The sequence below is a fragment of the Chlorocebus sabaeus genome, chromosome 23, assembly GCF_047675955.1.
Source record: "Chlorocebus sabaeus isolate Y175 chromosome 23, mChlSab1.0.hap1, whole genome shotgun sequence".
NCBI lineage: Eukaryota > Metazoa > Chordata > Mammalia > Primates > Cercopithecidae > Chlorocebus > Chlorocebus sabaeus.
The window spans coordinates 23,141,977-23,156,061 of record NC_132926.1 but is presented as its reverse complement, the minus strand read 5'-3'; the positions used below and the strand labels follow the sequence as shown (position 1 = coordinate 23,156,061).

The window sequence follows — 14,085 nt, the reverse complement described above, 5'->3', positions numbered from 1 at the left end:
TCCTACCCACACATGGTATCAATATTTAGTCAATTGAGCAGCAAATGAGCAAAAAAGTTCTTGAGGGATTCTTGATATTGATTAAAAGGGCATTTAAAAAAAAAAAAAAACACCACAACCTTTACATGAACCAAAATTTGAGAATATTGCCAAAGCCCCATAAAATATGTATAATAGTAACAGTGTCCAGATTAAAAATGTACATGGGCAACTTGATTACTATTTTCTGTTTTTTTCCCTGCCCTGGCTCTGAAAGTGTTAAAGAAAACAATAAAAGAACAAGTGAGTGTACAGGGTAGGATTTACTGGCATTTACTTTTAATCTATGGCCCTTCACTCTGTGGCTTATCGGGCCTCTGTCAGTCCTTTTTCCCCCTTTATATTTCACGAGGAGCCCCCCATGCTGCTACTGAGAGACAGAACCCAAGTGTCTATGAGCTTTTTGTCAGGTAAAAAGAGAAGAAAAAGGAAAGGAACAAGAGGAAAAGCAAAGCTAAGAGGCATCTATTAGATGTCACTAGGCTTTTGTATTCATGTCAATGATTCAGGATTAGAGTATTTGAAATAATCTTATTGAGAGGAATCAAAAGGCCCACCGAGTGAGAGGCTGCTCTGTAGCATATGGCAAAGGCACGAACAATATCTTATTAAAGATGTGTTGGCTAACACCATTACTTTATATTATATTACAAAACTATTGTGCCTTAAACAGTTAGCAGGATGGTATAGTTACCGAGTGCCATTTTGGAGGTTATTGTGTAGGATCGAGCTATATAATTTGCCAGCTTGTCTAGTTCAGTCGTTACAAGTAGGGTTTAGGGCATGTTTGCAACAGGAACGAAGCACTTCACTTTCAAAAATAGAAATTCCCAAAGCACATAGAAGACCATTCTGTTCCCACTGAAAGTAGAGTACACATTTCATGGATGGAACAAGCCAATGGCCTGTTCTTCTCCAGAATCAGTTTAATTAAGTTTGCATCATTTAACATAAGTGACACCCCCTGCCCCACCCATGAAAATGTAACAAAGATTTTTTTTTTTTTTTTTTTTTTTTGCATGACTCCCCTCTCTTTTAGGAATACATGCGCACACACACACACAGTCAGCTTCACACTTTAGCAGGACTAGGACAATTAAAATTCTATTATAATAAGTACTGTAACATTAAAACCTTCATCTGCTTCTGGACAAAGACTTGTAACTGGAGAAATAGTTTGTAAGGGAGATTTTTCTTCATCTACCCACACCTTTAAAGGCAGGGAGCAATGAAAGACAAATCTGTACTGTTCACCATATTTCATTGATTGCAATAGGGGTATTGAGGTCACTTTTATATTGTCCTGGACAGTATGTAGTTACACGGTTTGTAAAGAGAGGAATGGGATCGGGGGCTGTGAGAAGGAAGAATTAGTGGTCTATTTCAGATAACATCTCATGCAAATTAAAGTGACCAAAATACCATCTCTTTATGCAGGAACCTCTAAATGGAGTTTTTAAAATCTGGTCAATTTTTATTAGAGAGTTAACCGGGCACTGGCAGTAGAAGGAAATGAGGAAATGAGGGGAATTTATCAATGGAGAGTTACACTTGGAGAGAGTTTTTTCCCCCATTCTAAGCAGCTTATTTTAGGAAAGTAAAAGCATGTTTAATATAGCGATATATTCTCATCGCAAAATGATTGTGCATAGTTGCTAATGGGACACACAGGGGACTTTGAACTGCTTTTCTGTATTTTTCCAGAACTGTTACAAAAGCAAAGTTATGATGACGTGGGATTAAAAACCTACACCACAGGCTGACACCCGGGCCATGCTACACATACACACTACTGATTCTCTGAAGCTCCGTTAAATACGTTTCTTGGAAGTTGCTGCCATTATTTCCTTTACAGGAAAACCACTGTTGTTCATTATACAGTGTCTGCAATAGTGTTATACCATGTAAAAGTACTTTGCATTATGATACATTGTCAGCATATTTGAAATGCATTTTAATGTATCCTGGTTGTGTATTTGGGAATAGCTGATAGCGAATGGAATATAGACTGCTATTAGCTTCTTGTATTAGTTATTTTCTTATCACGGTAGCAAACTGCACACAAATGTATGGGGCTCATCTCATATTCAGAATGGTATTATCTGATATGTGATAAAATTTAGAATGATACTCATTCACATAAGTCTCATCGCTAATAATCACATGTGAATTCCCACTGAGAAGACAAATGTTTAAACACACTAGGGTTAATAAACAGTCTTAAATTCATGCTTAGTGTCAATGCTGGCTTTTCACTTTTGAAACAATGCAAACCTCTCAAACCAACCAAAAACACAATAATTATCCTGCCTAGGGCAATTTTAGAGAGTGAATTCCTCCTCCTTTTATTTTAACCAAGCAGTCAAGGTTACAAAATCAGGTGGTATAAAAGGTTTATCAGAACGCTGAGAAACGCATTTACACCTCTGGTTCTTCATGCCCCAGACAGCCATTTGCGTATAGTGCAGAATGATTATGCATTGATGGTGGTTGGTCCTTCTGAAAACTGGATGGAGACCAAAATGATAAGAGTTGAAAGGGCATTGAAATGAAATCATGAAACTGACTAAAACCCTCATTTGCAACTTTAATACAAGTATATATTTATGTTCTTGTTAATTGAGGACTTTATGTGGATGACAAAAAATAAATAAATATTGGAATTTACCTCTGATTATAAAGACAGAAGAAAGCCATTTATTGTTGAAAGACCCAGATGCCTCTACAATCCTGGGCAAATATATACCACGCCCGACCCAATGGTAAAAAGTATGTGGGTGGATGGGTGGATGGATGGATGGATGGATGTATAGTTAGATAGATAGATCTCTTCTAATTCTAAAGTTTTTATATTGTTTTCCTATTATACATATGGGCATATATGTTATATAAATACATTGGAGTCAATTTAATGAAGAAAATTAGCTTGTTGATAAGACAACACTGCACTTTTCTGAAAAGTCTTACCACAGAATTTATACCTCTTAGAAAAAGAATGAATCTTCAATAAACTAGTTTATCCAAGCAACCCTAACATGGTTAAGCTTTTCTGTTCATGTGATGTACATCATATAAAATCAACAGGCAAACAGGCATTCTAATATTTTCATTGCTGAACATTCTATTTCAGATAATCATAAAACAAACCCAATTAGTGTTACCTAAATGGAAGTGATCTAGATGTGGAAGATCTTTAGACAAATCTGGAAAAAACAAATATAGGCATTTTTTTCCTTTATAGGAGACTCTTAGATAAGAATGACCTGAAGTAATTCCAAACAGACTAGGTTTTTCATTTTACAAAATTTGTGTATTTTTTTATGTCACATGTCAAGGCCTAAATCCCATGGCTCTACATATAGATATAGGAATTCTTAAAAATGGGGGAAAAAGGCATGGTAATTCTGTTAACATTACAATAAACAAACTCAAAATTCCTAGAGGTACATAAGTTGACAGGCTTTTAACATCCACATTTTAATTATCGGTTTTGAGGAACCCAAAACTTGTAGGTTACTGGAGCTACATTATATCCTTTAAAAACTAGGTCTAAGTTCACACCAATAGGAGAACATAATTTGAGATGGAATTTCATCCTTTAGTATTTCTATCTACTTAAAAAAAAAATCCACTTGTTAACAGGTAAGGATTCATTGCACAAGGAATGACGGTCACGTTGTCACCCTTACTTAATGGTTCATTTCAACGATTGCACTAATTCAAAATTGAAACAAACAAACAAACATCAAGCTGCCCCGAATCCCGCCCCACTGCAAATAAGCAACAGAAATCTAGCCAGAAACTTCAGGAGTCTGTGTGAAAAGAAGCCTCTAGCACACTTTGGAGAAAGAAATGTTTTTATAAGACTATCTGTATTCATCCATGTCATTGCTCAAAGATAGTTTAGGAAAATAAAGAGTTTTGGGAAGCAAATCAAGAATGAATGGTCATCCTAACTAGATATGGAATAACAGTCTGTATACTTAATATATTCAGTTTCAACATTTATTTAAAAGTTTCCATATAGAAAGTGAAAGATTTTTTAATAGATGCAGAAAAACTGGGTTCCCAATTCGGACTACCCTATGTGACTTTTGTCATTATCATCTTTTCTGATTCTTACAAAGTAAACCTAATTAAGAACCTCCCTCATTAGTCTTCCAGAAAAATTAGCACAACTTATGCTAATTACTCCTGCAAAATTTAATAAACTCGTTGAAATGGGAATAGTCTAATGAGGTTTTATTTATTGAACTAAGATAACTCCAAGTAAAAAGGTTAGGACACAAGGATATCCAATGTGGTAATAAAACTCCTATTTATTCAATTTCTAAACATGAAGTTTATTGCAAACCTTTTAAATTGAAATATTAGTTACTCTGTGAATATGTTAAATCAATCTCCACCTTAATTCAATAACTAGAAGTCATTTTTTGCTTTTTACTTTAACAATAATTACCACACATAGCCCTTTACCTCAAAAATAATGAAATCTGCTGTTATTAGTTCCTGGTCATTTGCTATTGAACATAACACATTTGACTTTTCCCATGTCTACGCAGCTCAAATATCTGGATCACTGAGTGCAGGCTGGGTTATGTGCTTCTTAATCAAGCTATTTGGCATCACACAGAAATGTAACCTGGCATTCAACTCCAGATGTGCGCTTCCTACATTTACAGCATTTTTTCTATAAACTTTTTTGAAGTGACTTGACAAATTGTCATGATTGTAGAAAGAATTGGGGTCATATTTTTCTTAGTCTGTGCATGCCATAAGGATGAATATAATAGAAGCCCCTTTTCTAAATCACCGTTTGCAACTGCTGATTTTGTTAATTCTACTTTTTTGATAGGATATGCCAGGCTGATGTCCCAAAGTCACTGGTAGCAAATAATACAGCCAAAATTTAACACAGAAATAGCTTGCCCTGCACGATTGTACTATGACCAGAGAGCCTCTTCTCTCTACCCTATAAATAGTTTTCCTGAATAACCACTGCTAAAAGTCTTTTGACTGATAAAAATAGCAGTGTTCTCCCAAATTCCGAAGGACAAGCAAAGAGAGCTAAAAATTATTGGTGCTCAAAAGTTAACTGCGTGTTAAAACTATGCTAAATCCTAATGCAAAGATTGCCTGTACTCTCAGCTCTGTAATTGCATATAGTATGCATCTGTTGAAAACAGTTTCTATTGCTACTGAATGCAGGCCTCAAAGCCTATTTTTACAAAATATTCAGAGATTCGCATCCATAAATCTGAAAGCAAATCAAACCCTAAGCACGTAACACAGATATTATGCAATCAGTAATATAGAATCAAATTGGAAACTATGAAATTCAAACACAGTTGCCATCATTTTTTCCCCTTTGCAGTAATATTATGGAATTGAAAAACCTTTTCTATTTTGCCTTTTCTTGCATAAGTTCTTTTCTTGTTGTTATTCTCTTCTCTCATTGTTAAAAATGGAAGTTTCACGTATCAGCACAGACAGGACTGGAGCTTTTAAAACCTTTGGCAGCCGGAAGGACAAATAAATTCTGAAAACTCTGATGCAAATAAAAATAGCTAAATGGGGTTTTGCATATCAACTGGCATCATTGCATGAAAAGATAGTTCATCAGAGACAATGGCAACAGCCAGCGAATAAACATATGCTGTGGGGCTTGTGCACATACACTGAGTTTCAGCTGTTTTTAAAGTACTCCTATCTGAAGAGACCAAGATTGGATACACACTGTTTTCTACTTTGTCAAATCAAAAGGGAAAAAAAAAATGAAAAGGATAAATGTCATGAGTAATATCTCCGAAGCCACCAACAGCATAAAGTGCGTACTTATTTTGCCTAAATTGTTTGAACTACCCCAGCCAAGAAAAGGTTTTAAGTACCCTTCTGGGACAGATGCAAGGCAGCAACAATAGAAGCCACACTAATGCAATCCAGGTAACACAATCCTGTTTCAAAAACAGGGGCCAGGCTAATTACAGTGCTGCTGAGTCAAGTTTCTTATGCCTTCGCAACCCACAGGAACAGGTCAAAATCAAATGTTATTCAAACCACAGTCATATCAACCTTCTATATCAGAGTCACAGCTTCAAACCAAATGAAGAACTTAAAAGCTTAACCCATTCACAAGCAAAAAAAAAAAAAAGTGTTTTCATTGAGGGTGGCAAGGTAAGGTTCTTGTCATCATCTAAACCAAAAGGAACTGCATGGCAGAACAAAATGTTTATAGTTTCAAAGTTTTGGGGACTATTTGGGCTGGTCCTTTGATCAGTACACTTTCTTTTCAACAGAGGAGTAAGAAAAATGCTTAAAATAACAAATGATATTTTGGAGAGGTAAATTTAAATAAAACAAACCAGCATAAAGGTTAAATTTACTTGTGACCTTATTCATTTGGAGATTTATGTTCAATCACAGAAAAAGCAATTATATGAACAGTATATCTGATTTTGTAGATAAACATGTTATCCTAATTCTATAGGTAGCACACACATCACCATATGTCAAACTTTCTCATCTTTTAACTTTGAATCAAATATACTAATACTTTTATATGGATCAAAAATATATATATTTTAGTGAATATTAGTGAGGAATATTTAGTTAAAATATCGGATTGAAATGTAACCTTTATAAAGCTACTTGGCAATCAATTGGTTTCAAGCCTGAAGACTCACATAAGCCAAAATCGACAATCAATCTTTTGGCATAAATTATGATGAAGCAAAGTAAACATCTTGTTTTTTGTTGTTGTTGTTAACTGAAAAATGATAAAATGAGTCCAAAAAAGATAGAAAAAAAGATTTTTTTTCTTTTGTTGTTGTTGTTGTCAAAAATCAATATTGCTGAAACCCAAAAAGGAACTTTTGTTTAACCGTTGATTTCCTCAATGAGGGATCGGTCAGTCTTATTGGCAAGACTCTTTTTCCAGCTAGTACAAGATGCTAGCTAGCTCTTTTCCTAGCTGACAATTGACAGTATCTATAAACCTTCCAGGCCATTTAACTCTCAATGAGTAATGCTATGTAACAAATGGTTTATCATACATGTTTCCATACAATGAATTTCAATAATTAAAATGTAAAATGAATATTTGGAATGCGACTTTGCATAATGCGTGCACACTGACTTGAAATTGCACCGAACGACTAAAACAGATTTATTGTTCTACAGTGATTTACTTGGTCATGTCAGATTAGTAATATGGATCTGTTTAAAAACACAATAATTAAGACAAGCAGGATAAATTAATCAACTTACAATATAGTCTCATACTGCAATCAAACCCAGCAAATAACAGTAGAAAATCTTGGTTCACAGATCTCTTTAAACTGCTTTTATGCATAAATAAAACCTTAAAATGTAGATGGATTACGTCCAACAGAACTACTGTAGCTAAAAGTGATAATGATTCAAACATTTTTCAAATAAAAGTTAAATATTTATAAGCACCCAACCACATTTCATAAATCACAAACTATTATTATTTTATTTCTGAAGCTTCCTGGCACAGCATGAGGATTAAGCCACAGAAAGTCAGGAAAGAAAAAATATATTCCTTTAGGAGCATGAATCAGGCAAAAACCGGAGCAATCCAAGGAACAGGCCTCTAAAAGAACATTCCATATGGCTTTCCCAGGAATCAAAATCGCTCAGTGCAGCATAAGTCAAGACCAACAGGCAAATTTCGGCCACATGCATTCCTAACCCTTGCCCATGAGCAACACAAGGGCAGGTGTTTCATTATAATGAGGAATAAGAATCCAGTGAAAGAAGAGTGGTCCCTACCTGTCAATTATCACTGGATCTGAGGGAGTCTCATTTCGGTTGCCACAGCTTTTCTTGTCACAACAGCGGCTATGGAGCAAAAGCGAAAGGATTTAGTACAACCATTACAATGTAAAATCATCATTTAGGCAGACAGAAGGCTCAAATTGCTGGGTTGCAAATGCTAGAATTACCACAAAGCCATACCTGGCAATCAACGGATCCCTGGGACAGAAAATTCTATTTGGGTCACCTATGGGTTAATGGCCAGGCTTAACCTCTCCCTGCTCAGAGAAGGAGGTGGGGGAGAGGGGCTCTCCCAGAGCCAAGACTGAGAGCCCCAAGATGGGGTCTCCCCATCACTGCCCGCGGTGCTGGCAGAGTTCACTGTGAAGTGCACTATTATTACATCTACCCAATGAGAATATTCGAGGTTGTGGGTGGCTCAAACGTTCTTCCCTCAAGATCACACTAATTGTGTGGAACGCATCAATAATGAAGTATGAGTGATTTCTCCCCCTCCAGTCATTTTGTATTAAATGGATTCCTTTTTCTTCTCTTTTCTTCTTTATGGGCGGCATTTGCTTCAACCACAGCCTTTCCAAAAATCCTACAGCTAGAACTGTTTGCTTTTGAACCATTTTCATGAGAATAAAGGTAAAACACAATAATTAAGACAAGGAAGAGGTAAGATAAAAGAAAGTGGAGATTCACATTCCTCTGGCTATAAAAGCCTGCTCTGGCCCCACTTAAGTTTTCTAGGGGCATTATGGACATTGGAAGTAAAGATTAGCACAGCTCTGTGAGGGGACGCTCTTTATATTAGAGAAGGAACAGCCTATAGGCTCAAAAAGTACCCACTACTAAAATCTCCCCCGCCAAGTGTGGCTGCCAGTTTTTTAAAAACTGAGATGCCTTCTAAAGGGTGAACATTTTATGTTTTTGAAAAGTACAACGATCAACAGAAAACAATCCATCTGAAACTTGTTTGCAAATAAAAACAAGACCTGCACCAGGGGCACACTTATAAAAGCAGTGAAGTAGATGGGGAGGGAGGTCCTCCAAAAGTTGTATTTCACCAGGCACCACAAGCAAATATGCACTTCTTGCTCTTACACACACACGTGTACACACAAAGAGATACACACATACATGCACACTTGCAACTTAGTGAATCATACAGCCTACATTTAGAGGGCTGTTGGAGAGAATCAAAGATTGAATTTCATCTTCAGGACCCAGAAATATACCCCTACATAGGGAGTCCTTCACCAAAATTGGAAGGTCTCTTTTTTTCCATAACTATGTCTCTGAGAAGAGAATTAGTTTCCACTCTTAGGTGTCTTCTGTTTTTCTTTCATATATTCAGAGAGTAAGAGTAAGAACTGTATCTCCTTTGACAAAGCCTCAGCTAAAACCACTCTTATAGCCTTTCACCTTCTGATTCAGAGGGGACTATTTCCTCCAGGCCTGAGTTCTGCTATATACTGCTACTTTGGGGATGGAAAGCCCAAAGTATCTCGATATCTAAGAGACAGATAAAGTAGCAAGTAGCTGAAGCAGTGGAAAATACGAGCAGTTGAAATGCATACCAGAAAATACATAAAAATGTAACTCCTCCATCCCTGAACTCTGATCCCCTATACCCACATATCATGGGCTTCTCAGAATAGTATAGTGGTTAAGAACACTGGTTCTGAAATCTGACAGAGATGCCTATGTCAACTTGAGCAAGGTAATTCACCTCACAAGATCTCAGTTTCCTCATCTGTAAAATGGAGCGATTTCAGGACCCATCTCTAAATGCCAGGGAACAGGCTTGAGGCAATAAGGGTATAAAGACTTGGCTTCATGACTGGCCTCACTAAAGCCACAATGAAGCATCATTATCACCCCCTGAACCTACCTCCTTCAGTCCCCTCCTCCTTCAAGTCCAAGCAAAACTGCCCTGTGCTCTGCAAAAGCAGCAGGTCTCCAAAAGCAGCCTGTCAACAGAGCCCACATCTCCTTTACCCATGGAGGAAAACTGTCAGGTGAGAAAACCTACTTCTCCTTCATTTTCCTTTTCAAAACACCAAGGAGGCAATGCAAGCTGCCCACAGACCTGCCTGGGAGAAACGTCCTCCAGGAATTCCTCCAACCTACTTGCTGATAACCGTGCACAAGGGTCTGTTTTTCAAGCCTATCTGATTTTCTGCTTCCCCACTACACCATCTCCATCCAAGTCCTTGGACTCTGCAGTGGCTGCCTACTTTTCTGTCTCCACTCTGACCGCCTGCAAGAGCCAGAGTGAGCTTTTCCAAATGTCAGTGGTACTGTGCCACCTCACCGCCTGAGACCTTTTAATGGCTTTCCACTGCACTTAGAACAAATCCATGACATGACATGATACTAGACCACCTCCCAACCTCCTGCCCCCTTCCTCCAACTTGCCAAACTCCTACCTCACTGGCCCATTTCAATCCCTCTCAGTTGTGCCCTGTTCAATCTGACCTCAGGCCCAGACCCTGGCTGACTCTTGCCTGGCGGGCCTCTCCTCCAACCTTTCCCTAGTTAGCCAACCTTTTCTCACCCTCAGAGCTCAGCCTATAGCTCTTTCCCCAGAGAGGTTTGGCCTGACATCCCACCTTTAATCCAAATTTGTTTTTTTCTGTTTTTTTTTTTTCCTTCTAAAAAGCACTGAACACAATGCAAATTATATTTTTACATATATGTTATTGTCTTTCTCCCTCTTCCTATTCTTCTCTTCCTTTAATTCATAGACTTTGTAGAGGAAGAAACTATCAATTTTATTTACCTAATGAGTGGCATAAGGCCTGGGATAGAACAGAAAAGCTCAAATATTAATTGGTTGAATAAATTAATAATTTTATGAATGAATGTTATATATTGGGGGGCAAATACAATCCAGAAGAATAAAAGGGTGACAGATAAATCCAAACTGACCTTCTGGGCAGGCATTGTTGATGGAAGGAAGGTGCACCCCACCCCACCCCATAGAACAAACCACCTCCCCCAAGCATGCCACACTAGGCCTGAGATTTTTCCTTTTGACTTAAGCACGGTCGTCATCTAAAAATAAAAATGCCCCTGAGAGCAGCCAGATGAATTGAAGCATTCCTTTCTAAGGGACCCAGGGAAATAGGCAGATGCAAGGAGCAGAAGTGTAGAAGGAAAGATAGAAATGAAATGGGGAGAATGAAGAAAAGTACAGAAAAAAGAATAAAGGGCTGGAGGTCACTCACCACTTACAAAAAATCTTTATGCCAAGTACGAAAAATAAGCCCAATATGTTTCCTGTTTCTTGGGTCACATCACTGCATCACATAGTCATTATTCCTGAAATGGGCTATTCCAGCTTCTGCTCTGCACCTCAAAATAGTGTCTGCTACAAAATAATGGGGTCTACAATATGATCCTGTTAAATATATATATATACACACACACACATATATATGTGTACATACATACATATGGGTGTGTATATATATATATGGATGGGTGTGTACACATACATGTGTATACAGAATTCTGTGCAGCATTAAAAAGAATGAAGGTAGGGTTAGAAGCACCAGCACGGAAAGAAATCTACAGTATATTGTGAATTGAGAAAACCAAGTCACAGAATACTATTCAGAGTATAGTCCTATTTTTGGGAGAAAAATGAAAGCATGAAAGAGTGAAAGGGAGAGAGGGAGGGGAAGAGATAGTTTTTACACATATGGTTCACTCCCTCACTTCATTCAAGTCTCTGCCTAATGTCATGACTTTAGAAATGCCTTCCCTGCCGGGCATGGTGGCTTACACCTATAATCCCAGCACTTTGGGAGGCTGAGGTAGGTAGATCACCTGAGGTCAGAAGTTCAAGACCAGCCTGGCCAACATGGCGAAACCCCGTCTCTACTAAAAATACGAAAAAAAAAAAAAAAAAATTAGCTGGGTGTGGTGGTGAGCGCCTGTGATCCCAGCTACTCGGGAGACTGAGGCGGGAGAATCAGTTGAACCTGGGAGATGGAGGTTGCAGTGTGCCAAGATCGCACCATTGCACACCAGCCTGGGCAACAAGGGCAAAACTCCATCTCAAAACAAAAAAAAGAAAGAAAGAAATGCCTCCCCGACTGCCCTAGAGCACTCTAGCTCCTTATCTGCTTCACTTTTCCTCATAGCACTCACTATGTTGCATTTTATATTCATTTCTCTTTTATTGTCTCTCTCACCTGAATATAAGCCCCACAAAGACAGTCGTAGACCGTTTTGTTCACCCCTGTATCCTTAGCAACTAGAACTAAGCCTGGCACACAGTAGGCCATCAGGAAATATTTCTTAACTGTAGGAACTTCAAAGAGTTAACCTATAAAGAATGGAACAGGCAGTGGGGAAGAAAGGAAGATATGCATTTAGTTTTTATATTTTTGCAGTGTTTTGCTTTTTTTTTTTTTTTTTCTTTTTGTACTCCCAGGCTGGAGTGCAGTGGTGTGATCTCAGCTCAGCTCACGGCAGCCTCGACCTCCTGGGGCTCAAGTGATCCTCCCACCTCAGGCCCTTAAGTAGCTGGGACTACAGGCACATGTCAACATGCCCAGCTAATTTTGTGTATTTTTTTTGTGGAGGCTGAGTCTCACCATGTTGCCCAGGCTGGTCTCAAATTCCTGGGCTCAAGCGATCCACCCAGCTTGGCCCCCCAAAGTGCTGGGATTACAGGCGTAAGCCACCACGCCCAGCCTAGTGTTCTGCTTTATATTGCAATATGCTTTTATATTCAAAATTAAAAATCAACCACAAGTGGTGGAAGGAAAGACTTCTTGTAGACTGAGCTGATATCAAGCCCCCTGTGGCTTCCTAGAGCCGAGCAGAGCGAGGACCTCTCCTTTGTCGCCATGATGCTCTATCCTGCCCATGTGAGTTCTCCCTTTTCAGGTGGAACTGCCCATAGTTCTTTCTGCTAAGCTCAGAAGGACCAAGAGTGGGCACCAACCTCCACTATACACAGGAGAGGCATTAACCAGGAAGGAAAAGCTGAAAGGAGAATGAATTAACTTATGTTTAAGGCAGAAGAGGGCTCATACTGAAACTATTCCGTAGATGAAACAGATGCAAAAGCACTTAACGGAAAAAGTGACAGTGTTAATAAAAGAAATCACAATGATAATTAGGTCCTCATTACTGTGTGACTGATGGACCTTTATCCATTCAAAGCACGAGTTTTTAGGCTCCTACTATGCATGCTGGGCTCTGTACCAGGCACAGACTTGGGATTTGCTCTCCCACGCTGGCATCTTGCAAGGCTTGGATTTTCCTAATTTGCTTTGTCGCCCAGGTAAGATTTTAAAAGCAGGCCACTGTTTACATCCCTTCCGAACCTGCAACCCCAGTGACAGGAGAACAATGTGGCCAGTCTCGGGCATAGGTAGCCAGCAACTGGTGTGGTACATACACTGCGGACTGAAATCAGCAGCCCTTTCCTCAGCAGAATTGTATGTCTCCCAAACAATTCTGTGCATCCAGAGAAAAGTGAACTTACGAGTATCTTTCTTACCAGCCTAACACCTTACCAGGTGGTGTATTTCTAGAGCTTCATAAACTAGAGCAAGAAACACCTAAATATTCCCAGTCATGGGATCGGCAGATCTTCATTTTAGGGACATGGAACTTTTTCCTACGAATATTGCCTTTCTCAGTGGGAGAAAAGCATCATTTCAAACTTGAAACTTTACAGGAAAAAACAAGATGCTTTACATATTTCCCTAAAGTGGCTAGAGACTGAGAGCTATGATTTATCTGAATAGTCTGATTAATAGCTATAAAGATGACTTGATTCTAAAGAATCCATGACATAAATAGGCTCTTCTATCCTCTGTCTTCCTCCCGTGTCTTAAGGTATGTGATCCATCCTCATCACACTAACTCAAGTACCTGAGCTCGCAGGTCCATCTCATCCTGCCTTACCTGGGACCAGCCCCACCAAGGACTCCTCTTCTGTTTTGCATTTGCCATTCCTCCCTCCCTGATTAATTCTTTCCTTCAGTTTGCAAACATTATCAAGTTTTCCCATTGTATAAAATTTTAAAAGGACGCTCCTTCTTTTCTCTAAGTTAGTTTCTTCACTGCCGACATCCTTCTTATAAGAGTCCCTGTCACTCCTTGCCACTTCAACCATGTAATACAGGCATCCAGGCCCTCAGCACGTACTTGAATCTCCTCTTAAAGTTTACCAGTGACTGTCTGGTGCTTTCTCAGCCTTCATGTCCATCTGGAGCTCTCTAGCACTTGCTA

At 38.7% G+C, this 14,085-nt stretch overlaps 1 protein-coding gene across 13 annotated transcripts in view; it reads right to left on the bottom strand.

Annotated features, from left to right (window-relative positions):
* The window catches only part of EBF1 (EBF transcription factor 1), a 405,899-nt gene that overhangs the window by 371,327 nt on the left and 20,487 nt on the right, over nt 1–14,085 (bottom strand). For all 13 annotated transcript variants that reach the window (XM_008015160.3, XM_008015161.3, XM_008015162.3 and 10 more), the window contains exon 6: nt 7,834–7,902. In XM_008015160.3, the coding sequence (XP_008013351.1) occupies nt 7,834–7,902 (69 nt within the window). The remainder of the gene's footprint in view (nt 1–7,833; nt 7,903–14,085) is intronic.